The following is a 21,537-nucleotide window of genomic DNA, read 5'->3' on the forward strand; positions in this document are numbered from 1 at the left end:
TTCTCTATTTAGGCTTTAATTTTTGTTATTTCCTTCCTTCAGCAAACTTTAGCTTTAGCTATTTTTCTTCCTTTAATCTCTTGCGTTATAAAGTTAGCTTGTTTATTTGAGATCTTCTTTTTTTAATGTGGGCATTTATTGCTCTAAACTTCCCTTCTACTTTCCATGTGTCTTATCAATTTTATTTAGTATATTGTTTTTTTTGTTTCATTTACTTCAAAATATTTTTAAAATTCTCTTTGATTTCCTCACTGATCCAATGGTCGATCAAGAGTGTATTGTTTATTATCCACCTTTGTGAATTTTCCTTTTTTTTTTTTTTCTACTATTCATTACTAATTTTATTCCATTGTGGTTTGAAAAGATACATGGAATGATTTTTATCTTTCTAAATTTAAGAGTTGTTTTGTGACCTATCTTTGAGAATGTTTCATGTGTGCTTGCTAAGAACACGTTGGTGAAACAGGCAAATGTTCTGCTGTTGTTCGGGGGAAGGTTGTGTATATGTCCCTGAAGTCCAGTTGGTATACAGCGTTGTTTGAGGAGTCTGTCTCCTTATGGATCTTCTGCCTGGATGTCTTCTATTCATTATTGAAGTGTCCTACTATTATTTTATTGCTACCAGTTTATGCCTTTAGATCTGCCAAAATTTACTTTAGTATTTAGGTTCTCTGATATTAGGTGTATACATTAATATTTATAATTGTTCTATCTTCTTATTAATCGAACATTTATCATTACATAATTATCTTCTTCATTTCTAAGGGGAGTTTTTTATTGTTGTTTTTACTTTTTAAGGCTATTTTGTCTGATCTAAGTACTTAATTTCAGTTACTATTTTTTGAATATCTGTTTCTATCAGTTCAGTTTAAACATATGTGATCCTTTAAAGTGAATCTCCTGTAGACAGCAAGTCACTGGATCTTGTTATTGTAATTCATTTAGGCACTCTAAGTGTTTCATTTCGAAGTTTAATCCATTTATTTTAAAATAATTATTGATAGGTGAGGACATAACTACTGCCACTTTGTTAACAGTTTTCCATCTGTTTTGCTCTTGTTTTAATTCATTCTTTCCTGATGTTTTTCTTTTTTAATTGACTATTTTTGTAATTTGTAATTATATTTGTTATAAGCTTTATTTATAACATGATGTGTATAGCTTTTTCTTGTAGTTAAAATTATTTAGAATAAATACTTATGTTTTAGGACTGGCCCTTCTTTCTCCCACAATGTATTCCATGTTAACTAGTCTCTGAGCCTCTACTCCAACCATTTCAAATCATTCCTCATCAACATTATTTATAAATATTGCTACTACTTGTTTTATCTATAAAACAGAGCTTACTTATGAATGTCTCCTCTTTCCTATAGATGAATTCCACATTTTTTAGGATTGCATATAGGATTCTTTGGCTTTATTGCTAATTCATCTATTTCTCTTTATGTAAATTATACTCTAGTCCCAAAGTCGTACTTTGTATTTTCTAACGTTCCACAGTATTTCAAACCTCTATACCTTTGTTCAGTCTGTCACTTTTGAATAGAATGCCCTTCTCTACTTTTGTATTTGGTAACTCCACTGGCATTCCTTGAAGCACAAGTCAAATATGACCTTCTCGGTTGTACAATTCTGTTTCTTTTCTTCAAATCTACAGTGCTTGAACTATCTTTGACATCTAGTATGTGCTTAATAAATGTTTCCAAAATGATTAGTGAATTTACAAAAACATAACGTGGGTTATTTGGTTTCACTGATATTCTATATTAAAGGACTAATTTACAATGATTTCCTTAAAAAGCTATTACTATACAGTATTTTAATAAACCACATGCATTCCAAGAGAATCAATTGAGTAAAGATAGTTTAAAATGTCCTATTGTTGTGGTCATATTCTTTAATATATTTCATCTATTTTCTCTTTAGATTTGATTAATATAGGGAATCTCAGTAACCAATCATGGGTATATAACTTTAGTCTTGTTTCTGTTTATTGAGTTGGGAATATCAGATTAGCCATTTTCTATAATGTATGATTACTATTGTTCTTGTTTCTTTTTAACAATTTCATTTTTATTATTATTTTCTTCAGAGACAAGGTGTCACTCTGTTACCCAGACTGGAGGGCAGTGGCATGATGGTAGCTCCTGCAGCCTCAAACTCTTGGGCTCAAGCATTCTCCTGCCTCAGTCTCCCAAGTAACTGGGACTACAAACACATGCCACCACACCTATATAAATTTAAAAAAAATTTTTTTTCAGAGATCAGGTTGTTCTATGTTGTCCAGACTGGTTTTAAACACCTGGCTTCATGGGATCCTCCCATCTTGGCTTCCCAAAGTGCTGGAATTACAAATGTGAGTGATTGCATCTGGCCACCAATTTTAATTAAAACATTTGTTCACTCCTGATCAGTTTGTATAGTCCTTCTTGGCAATGTTGTTTTGTAGCAAAAAATCAGTAAGAGAAAAATATTTAATATTAGAAGATGGGGAAAATAGCATTTTTAAGCAACTAGATACAAAAAGGAACCAATGAATCAGTATTTTAATATTTTATTTTGAAAATATGGAAAGGCAGTAAGGATAAGAAAATGTTATTTAAATTAAACACATCGAGTAGGATACTATTTCTAGAGCACTATGAAGCATATTGTCTACCTTTATGCCATCTTTGTGGATTTCTAAGATACCAGAAGAGAAACGAAGAGTTGAAGTGTATGTAAGGGTCGTTTTTCAGTGAACCGGGAGGGAGGGGAGCACAGTGGCAAACAGGCAATATCAACTATCTCTTTAAAACATAAAGATTTTACCTCTTTAAAGTGTGACAGAGATTGTGATTTTACATGGTCTTGAACTTAAGACCCATTAATGTATGTGACTGGTATATTTGACTAGTCTTTAAATGGGAATATCAATTTAAAGTTATTATTTAAAGTTATTTAAGTTATGGAAGATCTCATTTATTTATAACACCTTACAATTTATTTTAGCTAATAAATGTGGCTTCCTTTACATGTTCTGACCAATATTAATGAATTTAAATTATTTACATTTTAACATTATAGAAATGCCCACTCATGTATTTTAAACAGAGATTTACTATCAAACATTATTTTCCTTCATGCATAAGCAAAGCATCGCAGCTTATTTATATCATCATATAGTCAACTTTTAAAACATGCCAAAGATATTTACACTACCTCCTTAAATATCATGGAATTAGTGCAATCCACAATTTTAAATAGAGCTGAAAATTAGAATGTATTGAGAAGGTTCTGAATGACATTTCCCAGCTCTGAAAAAGAATGCATGAAACTTCAATTTCAACATATGCGTATATATAAAAGAAAGGAAGAAAGTGGAAGAAAATGGAATTAGTAACTCAATCTATTGTTTTTTAACCAGATAGTTTTGTGACACTAATATCTAAGCAATTTGGTCAGTTGTCATCAGACCATAGACTGATTAGGATTCTGGAACTTTTCATACTCTTCATCATAGTGTTGATACTGATCAGTGAGGAGAGGCTGATTGGCTTCATCCATGTTGCTTCTGGCACGAATCAGACAAGAAGCACCCAAGAAAACAGCTGCAACCAGTACTAATGCAGCAACCACTGCTATGGTAACAATCTCAGATACGCTAAATTCTCGACCTATTTAAAAAAGAAGAGTAAAAATATAAACATTCAAATAATTATCACCAAAAATTGGATCTCTCCAAATTTAGGCACTATCCCAGGCACTTTAACAGAAATGTAGATGTTTAATTTATATTGGTCACAATGCCTAACATGTCACTTGTCCTATCAAAGACATGGTTCAAAGAGTTTGAGTCACTTGCCCAAGGTTACTTGGTTAGTAATCAGTAGGACTGGTGTTGGAGTTCAGGTTTTTCAGAATTCAAATTCTGTGTACTTCCTCTATATACTACTACCTTGGTTAAGACAGATTTAAAATTAAAAGAAATTTTGAATTTAAAAATCTCAGGAAAAGTAGCCCAGAAGATCTGACTCGCTCTTCCTTTAGGATAGGTGAGTGGAGGCTATAAGTTTTGGGCTACTCCATGGGCCTAAGCTCAAAACTCATTCTCTCTCCTTACTAGAAATGTGATCTTTAACAATTACTCTCATTAGGCCTCAGCTTCCTTTGTTGTAAAAGGAGGATTATAGTACTCATGTCAGAGTGTTTGAAGATTAAATGACAGTGCTATATAATCAGCTCAATGCCAGGTTAGAGTGGGCTTTTAACAAATGTTAATTTCCCTTTCTTTATCTCAAAATAAAATTCTGAATGAAAAAATCTAAATCCAAATGGAAAACGTAGACTCAGAATACTGATTATTTTTAAGAGGGACAAATTTACTTTTGGAAATCATCACAATAAAATTACACTTTAAATACTTACTTGGCCATTGAACTTCATAAGTATATCCCAGGTTGTCTGGAGCAGCAACAAACATTTCTGTGTTGGTAACTGGAGGCCAGAAGGGCACCATGTTGTATTGTCTGTTATGTCCAATAGGGGCATTTTCCAAAGGAAATGTGGATATATCTAAATCATTACAAAGTTTCAACTAGTTAGTGGACATAATAAAGTTAATATTAATGTCATTATTGTGTTCTGAGGTGTCCAATATTCAAGGAGAGCACAAAAAACGTTTACACTGAAAAAAGATATAAAGAAAGTTAATTACAGCGGCATAGGGAATTACATAAAATAGAGTTCAAATGCTTTGAACACAGCAAAAACATAACACTTCATAGAAAAGGAAAGTCTAAAAGAAGGGGAGTATTTTATCATCTATGAGGATCATCAACTTTTTTTTAAGTTACAGAAACTCATTTGCATAAAATTTACTAAACTTTTTCACAGCCAGAGAAAAAGGTGGATCTGACATTTGTTATAGAATCAATTGTAATTGAAATTTGAGATATGTTATATCTACTGAAGGTTGTCCTTGACTATAAATATTTCTATTTAATATTATTTCTTTATTCTGCTTACTTTAAGAAAAATAATTATTAGCTTTATTCCCAAACTTTTGTTCTGTTAATGGGAAGTACTTTAAGTTTTAAATTAGGATGCTATAATCCTATTCACTTCCTGCCATCTCTCCTCTTTCTATTTAAGTGTCAACAATGGGCATTTATATTAGTGAATTACGGTCATCAGGGATAAAAGGAGTGATAGGTTATTTGTGGCATTTTATTGGTTTCTTTGTCCTACATTTATGTTGGTACAATTAAATACCAAATAGAATATCACAAAACCAGAAATGGATGTGGGATGGGGGGGTACTAATGGGGATATATTGGGAAGAATTGGAATATGTGATAAGACTAGAGTTGAATATTTGTCCTCTCTAAAGTTCATGTAGAAATTTAATTCCCAATATGGCAAAATTAAGAGGTAGAGTCTTTAAAAGGTGATTGAGTATGATGACTTTTCCCTTATGGGTTAATGGACTGATGGGTTATCACAGGAGAGGAACTGGGGGTTTTACAAGAAAAGAAATAGAGGAGCCCTGAGCTTGGATGCTCAGCCTGGCGTGTGATGTCCTGTGCCACCTTTAGACTATGCAGTGTCCACACCAGCAAGAAGGCCCTCCATCCTAGAATATTCAGCCTCCAAAACCGTAAGAATCCTGCCTACCTTTCCAAAGAGGGTTTAAATATTTGGAAATGGCTCAATAGTATAACCATTTCATCCTGATTTTAAACCATATTTTATGTGTGCCAAGTGCTTAGCTTAAACTAGAAACTTTGCCATGGAAAAGTGTGTTTGGCTAAGCCTACAAAAGGTATTTGAAAGGCTCACCAGCATTGTATCTTCTCAGCCATTCATCAAACACTGCATCAGTGAAAGTATGCAGGAGCACAAAAATGGGATCATTGGGAGATAAATGTGTTTGTCCCCCTGTTCCATTCAGGAAGAGATGAGCCAAATTGTGAAGACTTCGAACAGCAGGGTCATACTTCCCTGTGGGGTCACTGTAACCTAGATACAAAAGCAAGGATGACAATAGTAGAAACCAATCCAAATATCTTACTTTCCAAGTCAACAGCAGTGATTATTTTGGGAAGCAATCTTTCCAAAGCATGTCAGGCCAATTTTTGCCTTAACATGATAGCATTGCTTCTCTGTACCTCTGGCTGATGACATTAGTTTGCTATATCCAGAGTTAGGTTAGTTTCACACTAGTGTGACATTCTAAATGTATCCTCTAGGTTAAAAATAATGACCTGCAAAGGATATCAGTCAAACTATATAGAACACTCTATCTGGACAAGGCAGACATTATTCTACATAGAAATAAAGATAGTGAAAATCTCCAGTTTCTACTAAAAACTGCTGACACAATTGGGAGAACACCACTCTGATTGTCTTGGAACTTAAATTACCAGATGTTACTTCGGCCTGCTATCCAACTCACTTTGAATGACAGTCAGCATGTTTATTTTTGGAAAATCACTTTATTTTTGTGGGGAAGTTATAATTTCTCGGTTCTTTCTTACCATCTTGATACTAGTTTTAAACATTTGGAAAGCCAACTGTCAAAACATTTATAAACCTTTTGATAAATATCTCTATTCAACATGTATGTTTCATATATAGTCCACATGTAAGGGAGGAGAGGAGAACAGACGCAGGGCAGGTCACTAATCACAATGGATTACCTATGATGTGTGTTGTCGGATTGGTTTGAAGTGGGAGATCAGGAAAAGGTGTATATTAGAAATAACATTTTAATTTAAAATATATTAACCTGTTCACTCTTTACCTAAGATTAATTGTATAGGTACAGACAATTATTTATTCACGAATTACTTTTTCATGCATTAATCACATTTTTACTTGATTCAAAAACCATTTAAAATATTCCCATAGTGTATATGGCCTGTGGCAAAGCACTTGTCTTTTTATACCTTCTGTCAGGAAATTAGTATAATTTGTGCTCTGATTGGGCACTAAGAAGATACAACCTGCATATTTTTAAACAAATTACTGCTCATAGCCTTAGTTTATAGATACCAGTTTAGATAAAATACAGTGATTATTTATTAAATGATCTCCAAATCAGTGTATCCACATAGTTATTAAAATTGAAATAAGAATAAAAATAAATAAACATGGCATTAATTTTGAGCATAAAAGGGGAAAGAATTAAAAATAATTACCACATTTATATATCAGGTGTCTCAGATCATAGAGCAAGAAGATCTATATTCCCATTATGGGGGCAGAAGGATGCAACCAACTTGTTCTATACTATATTTAAGGTAAAATTTGATAAAAAATTTTATAATAAAGTTAAATGTTGTTAGACTCCTTTAAAACTTTAAATATCTGTTAAGCTGATTTGGAAATGTTAAAATTTTTTGTATAAAGCTATAGATTTACACAATTTGGATTTGAATCTGTGCTCTGTTACTACCAATCTAAATATCGTGGGAAAGTCATTTTGCCTCTTCAGATCTCAGTGTTCTCTGCTTTAAAACAATTTTAAGAGAGTGGCAGTAGTTCCATGGGTAGTGTGCCAGCTTTGTATACTGAAGCCGAAGGGTTCAAACCTAGCCTGGGCCAGCTAAACAATAATGGCAACTGCAACAAAAAAATAGCCGGGCGTTGTGGCGGGTGCCTGTAGTCCAAAGCTACTTGGAAGGCTGAGTCAAGAGAGTTGCTTAAGCCCAAGAGTTTGAGGTTGGTGTGAGCTGTGATGCCATGGTATTCTACAGAGGGTGACATAGTGACATAGTGAGACTCTGTCTCAAAAAAAAGTTTTAAAAGAAACAAGAAAGACTAAATTTAATGTAAATAAATGTTAGTTTGAATTTTTATAGACGTTTTAAAAAGTTACACATTGATATAGACCTAAATAAAACAATTGCCCAAACCACGTTTTACCAAGTGACAACTAATTGTTTGAAATTCTTTTTTTGTTACTCTTATTTTTTAAAGAATCCACAATTTTAACAGGCATTCAAAATTTTGAATATTATTTGCCCAAGCTAGACCTTGATATATTTACACACATTGGCCAGGTAGTTCCCAGGAATATGAGTTTACATTGTTTTTAGGTGTTAGGGAGTGGAAAATAATTTCTTTTCTTTCTTTCTTTCTTTCTTTTTTTTTTTTTTTTGTAGAGGCAGAGTCTCACTTTACCACCCTCGGTAGAGTGCCATGATGTCACAGGACTCACAGCAACCTCCAGCTCTTGGGCTTTCACAATTCTCCTGCCTCAGCCTCCTGAGCAGCTGGCACTACAGGCGTCCGCCACAACGCCCGGCTATTTTTTGGTTGCAGTTCAGCTGGGGCTGGGTTTGAACCCGCCACCCTCAGTATATGGGGCCAGCGCCCTACTCACTGAGCCACAGGCTCCACCCAAAAAATAATTTCTGATGGTTTCTCCTATAATAATTCAAAAGAGTTTTATGGTCTGACACTTCATTTTAAGGAAGCTCTTTTCTGAAATGATCTACTAGAGTAACAGTAGGCCATCTCATTCACATACGTTCAGAGACACAATATGCTATGCAAAGGCTTTTCAAAGACACCATTTTTTGAATATTTCAGTTTACTCTGATAACTAGGTCAATTTAAAGCACTGATTTTTGTTGTCTTACCTTCTACGGTGTTTCGGAAACTATTTGTAGAATTGGAATAAAAAGGAGGGGTGTCAAATAAACCAACTTCCAAGCACTGAGTGACATCCTGTGGTTCAGGAAGACGTTGCACCATTGGTCGAGCCACATTTCCAGCTGGATTTCTCCTAATGGGCCCACTCTCAGTGCCTGAGGAAAAGATGGGGTACGCAAACATTTACTCAATGTTTAGAGGTCTCACCATTACTCTTTGAAACTTTATGCATAGCACAATCACTAAGATAGAAGTTCTGCATGGTAGAGGAGAACATTTAAAAATGCACACTAGTTGCGTCAACATGAGAAAATATAAGTTACTATGTCCCACTTCTGTGAGTAGAGTAGATACAAGATACATAAAAACATCTGAAGAAAAAAAATGATCACATTAACAGATACAAGCCCGGGTATTTGTTAAATCGACATATGCTGCTTTCATGAAAATGTATTAAAATGAAAATTCCAGAGAAGACTGCATTTTGCCAAAATAATCTCATAAACCTAAATTCCACATTGAAATCTATATTTTATACATACATGAAATTTTGTACTCAAATGCCATCTGTTTAAGCCTTTAGAAAAATAAGAAAACAACAACCTTAAATCTCTTTCGAAAGTAGTATGTACCCTGTTTCCCCGAAAATAAGACAGTGTCTTATATTAAGGTGTGCTCCCAAAGATGAGCTAGGTCTTATTTTCAGGGGATGCCTTATCTTTCCTGTAAGTAGGTCTTATTTTCAGAGGATGTCTTATTTTAGGGGAAACAGGGTAGTTCAATCAACACATATTTTTCAACTCTTCCAGCAATTAATAGAAGAAATAAACTAAAATTTTGAAGGTTAGTAACCAATAGGCAAAGCACTGTGATATTAGGGATAGAAAATTGGATAGATGCCTCCTTCAAGATGTGGGGGTTGGGAGGGAGAAAAAAAGATAGAGAGAGAGTAGGAGAGGGAAGGAAGGAGAGACAATGGTTTCACAAAGTAGAGACGTCTACAAAGAAGTCTGAAGGATTGAGGAGAATTTTCATAGGTGAAAGAGGAGAAATTTTACAATACAAATATTTTAGGTAGAGAAAATAACAAGATGACAAGCTTTCTGTTTTCTATAACAAAAACTCCCATCTATAATAAAAAGTCTGTGTATCTCTCAGACATGGCACAGTGTTGAAGAGTTCTGGTGCCTGTCATTATATGGAAAAGATCATAGTAGTTATAACAAGGGCCTTTTTGGGAAAGAACTTGCCTGGAGTATGTTTCAATGAGGAGGGTAGTGGACTGAGGGAAAAATGGGAAGCTAGACAGAGGGTGTATTGTCAACACATCAAGTACCAAGATGAGAAGCTATATTTAATTCATTAGAAAGTGGAGAGAAATTGAAGCCTTCCATCGGTGGGAGAAGATACTTATTGGGGGGAGCATTTTGCATCAGTCTATCCCAGTGGTCTCCAGACAAGAATATGTGTGTTTCTAGAGAGACAGACGACAGATCAATGCACTAGACTGGGAGAGACAATATTCCACCTTTATCTCATTCATAAAATGTGTTTTGTTCTTTATAATTACATAGTAATTAATACCTGATGAATTGGCATGGTGGAACTTATATAATATGTAAATAAAGTGTATTCCTATGTTGAGACTGAAAAGTGCATTTGCATTTGGGGTTTACATTATCACCCAAAATGTTCTACAAATTAAATTATCAATTCGAGCTGATGCTTGCAGGATTACGGCTCAGGGAACTATCAATAAATCCCAAGAAATCAGTATTAATTACTTGAGTTTTGAAACATGGCATCCTAATTTGCTCACAGTTTCAGAATAGAGAATTCTGACAGTAAAGAATTTAAACTAGTATTTTTTTTAGCCTAGTCACACATTTATTTATTTATTTTTTGTTGAGACAGAATCTCACTTTGTTCAACCCTGGTAAAGTACTGTGCTGTCACAGCTCACAGCAACCTCAAAGTCTTGGGCTCAAGTGATCCTCCTGTCTCAGCCCCCCAAGTAGCTGGGACTACAGGTGCCCATCACAATGCCCGGCTATTTTTTAGAGACTGGGTCTCACTCTGGCTCAGGTTGGTTGCAAATCTGTGATCTCAGGCAATCCACCCACCTCAGCCTCCCAAGTGCTAGGAGTATAGGCAGGAGCCACCGTGCCCAGCCTATTTTTTGTTTTGTTTCCTTTTTGTTTTAGCAGGCCCTGGCTGGTTTCGAATCTGCCACTCCCCATGCATGGGGCCAGTGTGCTAACCATTGAGCTAGGGGCATCCAGCCCCTAGTCACACTTTTAAATTTCTTTGCACATGGACAACTTCTACCACTGCATCTACCATAGATCTAAGTCCTGTGGAATTTCTACCCCCAAATAAGTGGAAAATTCCAAATATCTCAAGGAGAAAATAGATTTGAGTAGTATTGTAAAGAAAGAACAATTTTCTTTATATCATGAATCAAAGATGATATCTTAGTTGCTGGGAAAACGTAAGGTATAATAATTTAACATTTTAAGTCTACCAAATCTGGTGCATTGATGGAATACTGAGGAGATGCTATGCAACAAGCACAGGAATAGATAAGGAATCCCGAAGGGAAATTCAATCTCTATATGTACATGTGTGTATCGCCTGGAAAAAGGGATCAGTGAAACCACAGAAATAGATAAGATCATCCAAAAAGAACAAATGAGAGGAAAAAGATTGCTATAAGGATTAAATAGGATACCGCATTAAAGCATTTGACACCATATTAGACACTTCGTAAGTGTTCCATAAAATATTTCATTATTTTCTTTCTCTTGCCTAACAAATAAAATGGTAGGCTAGATATTTATATCTTGAATTGACAGAAGGGGTAATTTTGAAATTTGCTTAACTTAAAATAATCTTTAATTTGTCATGAAACTATATGTCTGAGTTAGGAAATTTGTTGTATTAACTGTCAAGAAAAATTATAATAAAAACAAAATCTCTTTCTTCTTTCCTCTTTTGTCATAATTTTATTTACTTATTTAAATTGTGTTTTATTTTTGGTATCTAATCATTAGGAAGAATGAAAAATGTCTGGAAAACTCCCAGGCTAAAATACAATAGCCTACTCAGAAAGAAACGAATGCTTCGGCATCTAAGTTGTTCTGATCATCAATTTCATTTCTCTGCCACAAGGTGGGACCACTTGTTCAACATGCCAAATGAAAATTTACTCTAATTTTTAAACTTCTACAGAGGAAAATTTCATATACACTATCCTTTCTCTAATTCCTATATATATATATATAGCTGAATAATCTAATGATGAAAACATACCTAATTCTTTCTGATGTATTTAGAATACTCTTTTCATAAGTTTATAGGTGATGTAATATTTTAAACATAGAAATATGTGCAGAAAAAATGTGCATGACCATAGGAATAAAATAAAGTTATGTAACTCTAGTTTTCATACAGAAGAACAAAAGTTCAAAATGGACTCAAAGAAGAAAAATAAAATGGGGCCAGAGAGTCTAAAAATTCATCTTTGTCCCTATTGGCACAGGGGCAGAGTATAATAAGACCCGAGGAAGGGACTAGGAAGCTGAGGGACAGACACACATTTAACAGAAACTTAACCTGTAACCGGCGGTGGCATTCCAATCACTGGGGTAAGGGTGTTAGGACGACTGGTTAGGGGGGTTATACATGCTCTTGCTGTATTCACTTAGGAGAAGCTGGAAGCAGACATCACTACAATATTATCCTTTCTTATAAGGAGATAGACCTTTGTAACGGTCTGACTGAATAAGCATGAAGAATTAGTTTTTCTTTCTTTTCTTCCTCTGGGGCATTTCCAGCTGTTTTTTGCATATTTTTCAGATTTTCCTGGGAAATATTTTCTGGGAAATTCCCACCCAAGGCACATGACTACTAAGCAGTGCTACAAAAACCAATGAGATTAGTTTAGATACCTAGACATATCTGAAATAAGGAAGTTAGCAATGCCCTGACCACAGCACTCCAGAAAAGCAATGTAAAAATATGGAGGCACTTTCTGTTTCCTCTGGAACGCCTTATAGATTGCCTTGAAGGGGCTCAGCACTTTGTGAGTATCTGTACACTGATTCTATGTAATACAAGTAGATTTTACTCTGAACTCCCTGAAAATGACTTCCAAGCCGCTTATTTAATTTCCTTATCTAAAAAGAGATTCTGACTCCTATCTGTCATTCAGAACTTACTGTTACAAAGTGTTCCCAGGGTATCATAATCTTCCAAAGCTTCACAGACCACTCTCCATTGAGAGAACACAGAGTTGGGGCTGATAAGAGTGGTATCGAAGTTGCTTCTGGCTCCCATCAAGTCATCCGTGCAGATATCACAAACGTTTTTCCCAGTCGCAAAATTCCAGTAAGGAAGGGAGAAAGAAGGTTCCCGCAACATTTCCTAGATCACAGAAACGTTAATATCCTCTGTTTCTGTTCACTATTCTTTTTCCTTTCTCTGTTTTCTCTCGGGCCGTCTATTTCTATCAGCAAGTGACGTACTGATCAGTGTAGCTGTGAGCCTAAAGTCTTATATGCTTAATTTAACAAAGCTTATAGATTAAATAGGAGTCTTGTAAGTGTTAGAGAGAATGCAACTCAACTCGTTATGAAGAAAATCTGCAAATGATTTGGAGCAAAAAAGGGTCTTCCTCTTCTTTTTTAGGCAGGTAATTATATTTCTATTGGTGATACCAAAAGAAATGATTAATAGTAACAGCCTTTCCTTGACAGTGTACCTTTTTCCATTTTCCTATCTTTAATTCAAGCATGGCTAACTCTTAGCCTGGAGACAGATCCAGATTGAAATATGTTTTGTGGAACAGTGATTTTTTTTTTGTTCTGTTTTTAAATTTAATTCGAATGACTTTAGGTATTTAGAGTCTGGTTTGGCCACAGGCCACATGAGCTTTTTCACACCTGCTGCCTGGCCAGGATGGTGCCTCGTGTGGAGACCTCTGCTTCAGAATGTAAACTGTTAGGATTCAGGCTTTTGGCTAAAACTTGTACAGACAGAAATGCTAAACAGAAGCAAAATTAATCTTTGTGCCTATTGTTCTTTAGACCAGAGACCTAGTTTCTATTTAGAGCTGATCTCATACTTTAAAAAATCCTGAACTTGAAATCACATGCTTATTTTACTGGGCTCCTTATGACATATATTGACTTGCTATTTTGCATTTCTTTTGGCCTTTGCAGAGTTATATTTAGAATATGGGATTTAAATGTAGGGATTGCCATTGTTTTATCTTAAACCTCAAGCACTCAATACATTTTTCACTTTAAATCTCTCCTTTGGAAGCATTTCCTTTCCTTGGGTGTTTTAGAGAGACAAAGCTTTCCGAGTCATCCCCATTCATTGGTCTCTGTGGGTTTGTAGTCCTCTGTTAGAAAGCCATCATTGTGGCTCACAAAAATTAGTGACAGCTTCCAAGGGATCATTAAGAGTAGGTTTGTGGTTTAGTAACTGACATTTGGAAGCCGGAGCATATTCATGTGGCATTTCAACCATGCATTACATTTAGATTGTAATTTGCTGGATCCCTCATGCTGTTGGGTTTTAAAAATGTAAGTCATGGAGGTTGAAGTTTACACAGGCAAAACTGAAGCTTTTAGATACTTTGCACCTGCCCTTTAATTTTGTTGTGCCCATGAGAAATGACTCCAAAGGCACGAAAATCTGTCATCAATTACAAATGACAGATGTAGCTACTCATAATCTACTAAATGTCTTACTTTAATCACAGCTATAAAATATGATGTTCAGAGCATCACATGAATTCATTTAATCACTCTCAAACTGCCTACAGATAGATTACTTTCAAAATAATATTTTATTTTATATTTTAGTGCATTAATTCTCTCTCTTCTAACCAGATTTTTCTTGGAATAATGCTGGCTCAAGCATCATGAAAATCAATAAATGACTTCAAACACCTTTTCTGTCTTTAGAGTCTTTTACGTTAAGTTTAATATTTTAACTTGGAGGGAGATAGCCTTGCTGTTATTTCACAGAAGAACTGGGTTTAATTTGTGGATTTTCTAGTTGAGACCTAATGATTTAAAATAGCAATAATTTTTTCTCCAGTAAAAGGACAATTGGTAAAAAGAAACAAGAATATTATACCTATGTTGTCAGATACATTAATGTGTTCTGAGCATATTTGCTTAAAACATAAGCACAAAATGACTGTACTTAAGTTGAAATTCACTTCATGCCAAAAGAAAAAGAAAACCCAATGCATTTTCATTAAAAATAATGCCTGACTGATGTGCTATTTTGGTCCCTTTTTCAAATTGTATATATTTAAAGGTGGAAAACATGGTAAAGTGATTACTATCACTTTAGTCGAGATGTGTCAATTAACATATTCGTCATCTCATATAATAAGGTAAAATTTTTAAAAAGGTTTCCTTTGTAAGCCTGAGAGTGGTACGGGGCATGGAAAAAAAAATGTAATTCAATGAAAATATAGCAATGTAAATGGAAAGGATTTGTTTTTCATGATTTAAATCGTATACTATCAAGTGGAAAATATCACCACCTGGGTGACCCAGACCGGAGGAGGCATTTGCTTATGTTAAGGAAAGAGTGGAGTCATGTCGAATAAGATTCTTTTGTTTCCAAATTTATGAAAATTGTTTCTTAAATCATCAACTTGTAGACTATTTTCATACCCATAATTCGCACCTACAAATAACTCAACTGGCTTTCTCCTTATTAATATCATATTCTTTTCACTTCTCAAAATATCAAGATTCATTAACAAGTCATCAAAACAGGGAGAAACATAACTGAATGTCAAAGGCAGATTAATAACACAAAGTGCCTTTGACATCTCTTGCTCTCTTCATTAGGACAAATGGTGAATCAAGATGACTTACAAACAAGGAGCTTCACCGGTGAAGGCTCCAGAAATCCAAAGATTTCCTACATACCTGCATGTCTGTCTCCAAACGCAGGAGGTGGTACCTGTGCCACGTGAGAAAAGCTGGTCCTTCATGAGAGAAATCCACTTCTCCAAAGCTTTCCTGCCCTGACCCCAAGAAAGTCTTTTTGACTGAGTAATAGTGTGTCCAAACAAAGTAGTTATAAATGGAAATGTTCTCAAATTGTGGCGTGTTGCCATCTGGCCCCAATATTTCTTCTGATCTCCTGGTGGCAATGACAAATAAAGGGTGAGTTGTGCGCTTTGCCATATCCAGGGCCCGGACAAAGTGGTCCTTTTCTTCTTTACTTAAGTCCAGAATATTTCTCCTGACTTCAGGGATACAAAATTTAAACATGAAAACATCTGCTTTGTGGGGATGAGTAGAAGAGAAGCATATTCATCTTGTAACACACCGTGACTGATTTGCCCCTTGGGGTGGTTGTACGCCTATATACTCAAATATGTTTTATATGATTTTATACTTTTAAAAACACCACCAACTAACTCCCTTCTTCCAGTCTGCTTTCTTTCTCTTTCTTTCCCTCTCTCTGTCTCTCTCTTTCCTATTAACTCCAGAATTTCTATTCACTTTCTTTAATCTTACTTATTCATTTCATTATTCTGTGATTCTTGTCATATTATTTTTTGTTCACTATTGGCCTTTTTCTTGGAATTTTCTACCTTTTAACACCATAAATCTTGCAAAAACAAGGTTGGTAAAGATTTGTTCTATGACTTTGGGCACATTTTATTAAGCCTCAGTTTTTCATTTGTAAATTGTGGGTAAAAATAATGCTTGCTTTAATAGACCTGTAAAGATCAAAGAGTATAAACCAAAAAAGCAGTTGGACCAGGGCCCAGCTTATAATAACGACCCAATAAATGCTTTGTTAAACGTTTAGTCCAATGTCAGGTGTATGGAAGCAATCAAATATTGCTGGCTGTTACTATTTAATGCTTTGCTATTTAATGCTATTTAGGCTGTAGGACAGACACTTCCTCTGAAAAGCTTGACCTTTGGAAAGTTTCCTAACCTTTCTAAGCCTCAGTTTTCCCACCTGTGAAAAAGTGGTATACAATTTCCAGACATTCCTCCCGCCCAAAAGTTTCAGAATTCCATTAAGAGCCTTGAGTCTCATCAGGACTGTAAAAGTCATTTCTGTCCCCACTTACCTATGAGAACCCTCTGGTCGCAGGCAGCTCCTCTCCATCCCGGACGGCAAGTTCCACAGTTGTGTCCTGAGAAATTGCCATTGCATTGGCATGTCCTATTGAAGAACCTCATGGGCCAGCCCTCCCGATCATCTCTGCCATCGTGGGGATAGTGGGGACTGTGGGGCCGGGAGTCTGCCGTCACAGCCTCGCATCTGCCTCTCCCAGAGGCTGAGCCGCACTGGTCCGTCCCAGGCCCAGACACAGGGGACAGGTCTGGGCAACACACACCGCTTCTCAAAGCCTCGATGGTGGCACACTCCCGTGGGAATTGAGCCCACACCTGCTGAAAAAGCAGCAGGGGGAAGATACATCCCAGATACAGGAGTTTATGAGCTTTCATTCTGCTCAAAACAAAATTGCAGGACAGAGATCTGGTTTGTAGCGTTTGTGTAGATCAGACTGAGGCACATAGATTAAAATCCAGCTGAAAGGAGAAAATAAAATGGAATTATGCAAATGATCAAGGTTTCTTTTATAATCTTATAAATGGTAGGAGCCCTTCCCAACTCACCTTCAAAAGGAATCCATACCTGTAAATTGCCACTTCAAACAAATAATTAAAAATAACTTACCTTTAAAAATATATGTATATAATAACTACATAATTAAATTTTCTGTCCTAGCCATTTAGTTTTCTTCATTTTATGTGTGTGTGTGTACACAGTTTTCCTGGATATCATTTATCAAGAGCATTTATTAACAGGTCACCACTATTAATAACATTTAACCACGGAGCTGAAAGAAGAACTGAGACTAGATTTCCAGCAAGTTAGTTTCTGTGATTTAATGTCCCCCCTGCTAATGGAGTTGTAGTGGGAGCCCACCCACTCCCCACAGGGCTTCTGTCTAGTACCTTAAATTCCTGAGAGGTTTTTCTGCTTAACTTCCCTCAGAACTGAGTGTTTTATACTTGCACGTCCCCTGATGTCAGAGACGTTAATTGCACAAGGATTGCCGCCCGATAATTAATCCCAAATCTGCTCACCCAAGCTGGGAGGGGCTGGCCCTCTTCTCTCCCTTTTACTAATCTCTTTTCACTTCATTGAGTTTTTCTGCTCTTTGAGAACGTGGTCAGCACATGATTCTGTTCTCACTGGGCTCCTTGTGATACTTAACGTGTTAAGAAAAGGTCAGAAGCACTGATTGGGAATACAAGTCAGTGAAATCAGGGAGATTTGTTTTCATTGTAGATATTTTACTTTATTCCTCTGATACTGTTTAGAGGATGAAACGAGATTTTTTTTTTTTCTTAATAAAAGGTGAATGTAGAGCTCGTAACTGATGGTAGATTTTGGTTGTGCTCTGTCTTAGAAACAAATGCTGTCATTCTTACCTTTTCTAGAGAAAATAATTGTAATAGAAAAGACACCAGATGCGATTACTCCACATCACAAGGCTGTCCTGGGGGCTGCTGGCTTTCACAGAGCACATGTTCCCTTCCATCACCTCTGATGAAACCTCTTTGTGGCAAAGCATCAACGTGTCACTGCTCCTTCTATTGTTCAGAGGACACCCACTGAACGACTTCCTATTTCCTATATCTTCCGCTGGTCTAAAAGTGATAACACTAAGGGTAAAAGAGCCATATAGTTTAAGAGGGATTTTCTCCTGAAACTGAAAATTCACACATAGGAAGTCAATCTTCTAATGCTAGTTTTAGTTCGTAATACATAGTTATAATACAAAGGTTAAAGAATTCATACTAAGGGTTAGCTGTCCTTTTTGACTCTCACCTATAAAATTGTCCAGAAAACTACTTAAATAATTGAATGTAGGATTATAAACAAAAAAGACAGCTAAGGCCAATGCCACCGACAGTAATAGATTCACGTGCTTCAGGAGGAATTTTCTTCTGGAGTTGAAAACTATGTCTCTGAAGTCAATTTTTAATCTTTAGTTTGGAATATACTTTGGAATCATTGAATCGGTTATGGAGTATTTCCTTTTTTCTTACCTGAGGTGTTTAGGTAATACTGGAGTCCTTTGTTCCTTGTAAATTCATCTGAGATAGTTGTCTTTTTGCCAAGATGTTAAATTATTTTTTTAATATATTCAATGTCTATACGATTATTCATGCTTTCTACTTTGTTTTGAGCTACGTCTGTTATATTTTTCCAACAAATTTTTCTATCCCCTTAAATTTTTAAATTTTGCTTGAGCAAATCTGATATATTACTTGTTATTTACTTGCTAATCTTCGTGTTTTGTAGATTTGCCTCCCAATTTCTAATTTCTAGCAGTGTTTATAGGTGCCTTTGCCCTTTTTGTTAGATTAGTCTACCCACAGCTTTAACCTTGGTGTATTCATAGAAGCAAATTTAGGTTCTGTTTACTGCAAATATATATTTGACCCACTTACGTTATTAATTTTTGTGTCCATACATCTTTCCTTAACTTGGTTTTTATTCTATTGTTCTTCCTCCAACTTATGTTGGATCCTTATTTCATTAGTCCTCAGAATTCCTTTTTCAAAATCTAAATTTTTAATGCTATCGTGGTGATTAAGTTTATGTGTCAACATGGAAGGTGTTTTTGGATGTTTTGCATTTAAACTGGTGAACTTTGAGTAAGCTTATTGCTCTCCACCACCCCTCATTCAGTCAGTTGAAAGCCTGAAGAGGGCAAAAAATCTGCGCTCTCTGAGCAAGAGAATTCTTCAGAAGACCACTTCAGGCTTCGTCTGCACCATCAGAAATCCTAGGGCTCTAATCTGCTGGTCCACACTGCAGCTTTTGAACTCACCAGAATCCCTAATTTCATGAGGTGATTCTTTATAATAGATTGCGTTCTCTCTCTTCTCTCTGTCTCTGTCTCACACACCCTCTCTCTCTTTAGACAGACACATACACACAGGCATATCCTATGGCTTCTGTTCCTTGGGAGAACCCGAGGTTAATACAGCTCCCTCTTTCCTCCTAGGTTTTACTTTTGCTTCATTGATTTCACAAGTTTTGATATATAGAGAATTTTTTTGATATATATAGTTTTAAATGTTATTTGTACTTTTGAAAATAAATATTATTTAATTGAGTCTCAAAAATGCTGATTTTTTGAAATTTTTTGCATCTGGTCCATGGCTTGGTACCCAACATATTAGGTCTCTCCACAACAAATCAGTCTGTGTTAAATTCTCTTTCTTTGCATCTTCAGGCGTCTTATTTTACTTTACTCCTTGATACTTAGTCCTCAATTCTAGGCCCCACAATTATTTTTCCTCATAACTTTGAAGATACTATTGTGCTGTTTTCTGCTAGAATGTGGCTATTCAGAAGTCTGATTTCCTTCTAATGGCTGTTTCTTTGTAAGTCACCTGCCTTTTCTTACTCTGGCTGTTTAAGAAGAACTTGTTTTCATCTCTGTGTTCATAAATTCTGGACAGAAATGAGTCTTTTCAAATTTATTCTACATGGTCTACTTTTTGCTTTCTGTCTTGTTGGGTTCAAGGCCTTATCAATTCAGGAACTTTCTCAAGAATTTTCTCTTCGTATTTCGTCTCCTCTCCCAGCTTGTTTGACTTCTTCTAGGACTAGGATGAGGCATACATTCAATATTGTCATTTCATACTCCATAATTCTCAACCTGCCTTTCATATTTTTTACAAATTGAGAGTAAACTACCTCTCTTGACAGATACATATCTTATTGAATATTATTATAAAACTCTTAAAATATTATCATTGCAGTAAGTTGAAATCACCTAAAATCAAACAGAAATTGGCTTTATCATTAAAATAGTATTAAAATATGTAACATAAATAATAATGATGATAATCCTGAGGAAGAAATTGCCTACCAAACCTTGGTCTTTAGTTTTCATACAATACATTAATATTTGTGCACATTTAGTTCTTTTTTATATGAAAATGTTGTATCTTCTTTTTTATAAAGAAGATAAAAAAATTAAAAAATAAAGAAGAGGATGGCTTCTGATATTTTCATTTGTCTAACTTGTGACTAATTAACCTTTGAAGCTTAGCTAATATTTATTTTTTGTGTCTCAACTATAATTTGAGTGCCTACATTATTCCACTTTGATTTAATTACATTTTATTTCATTAACAAATCTATACTGATTACTACATTAGGATCTGCATATGATATATTTATTTAAATATTTCAATTTTTAGGAATGCAAGTGTAAATGGGATTACTTTCAGCCCCCCAAACCAGCAGATCTTACATGTAGAAGTTTCTCAGTACATAGTTAATAATAAATGACTGAATGAATCAATTTTCTAATAGTGATCAACTTGTTATTTTATTTCAAATAACTAGTTTTGTTCAAAAGTATTCTTTTCTAATACTAAATTAAATGGCTATTAAAACATTGAAAAGCTACAGAACAGCATAAAACAAAAATTATCTATACTTCAGAGGCAGCCCATTTAAACATTTGGCCTATTTTAGTCTAATATAGACAATTCTGCTTTCACTTTCTTATACCTCTATCCCACTTACACGTGTGTATGCATCTTTGTATGAAATTTACCTATTTTATAAAATAAAAATTATGTATATATCTTTCCTAAACAGTTGGAGTCTGCTTTATAAACTTGACATTTCATGTACTTTTTCCCACAGGATAAAATAGCATAAAACATTATTCATGTCTTTTCATAAATACCTTATCAATACTTATTGCTTTATTTCCAGTTTTTATTATCAATGATTCTTTGGTGAACTTTAAGCCTGAGATTGTTTTTTAAACTACTTTTCCATGAGTATAAT

General features: G+C 35.1%; 1 protein-coding gene across 1 annotated transcript; it reads right to left on the reverse strand.

The window, feature by feature from the left end:
* Window positions 1-2,594: 2,594 nt before the first annotated feature.
* TYRP1 (tyrosinase related protein 1) lies at window positions 2,595-17,150 on the reverse strand. Its single transcript, XM_053556429.1, has 7 exons — window positions 16,769-17,150; window positions 15,603-15,925; window positions 12,861-13,065; window positions 8,628-8,795; window positions 5,821-6,000; window positions 4,408-4,554; window positions 2,595-3,656 (listed from the first exon to the last, which is right to left on the reverse strand). Exons 1-7 carry the CDS (start codon window positions 17,148-17,150, stop codon window positions 3,451-3,453), a joined length of 1,611 nt encoding a protein of 536 aa, XP_053412404.1. The 3' UTR covers window positions 2,595-3,450.
* Window positions 17,151-21,537: the final 4,387 nt, after the last annotated feature.

Source organism: Nycticebus coucang, chromosome 2, assembly GCF_027406575.1.
Source record: "Nycticebus coucang isolate mNycCou1 chromosome 2, mNycCou1.pri, whole genome shotgun sequence".
NCBI lineage: Eukaryota > Metazoa > Chordata > Mammalia > Primates > Lorisidae > Nycticebus > Nycticebus coucang.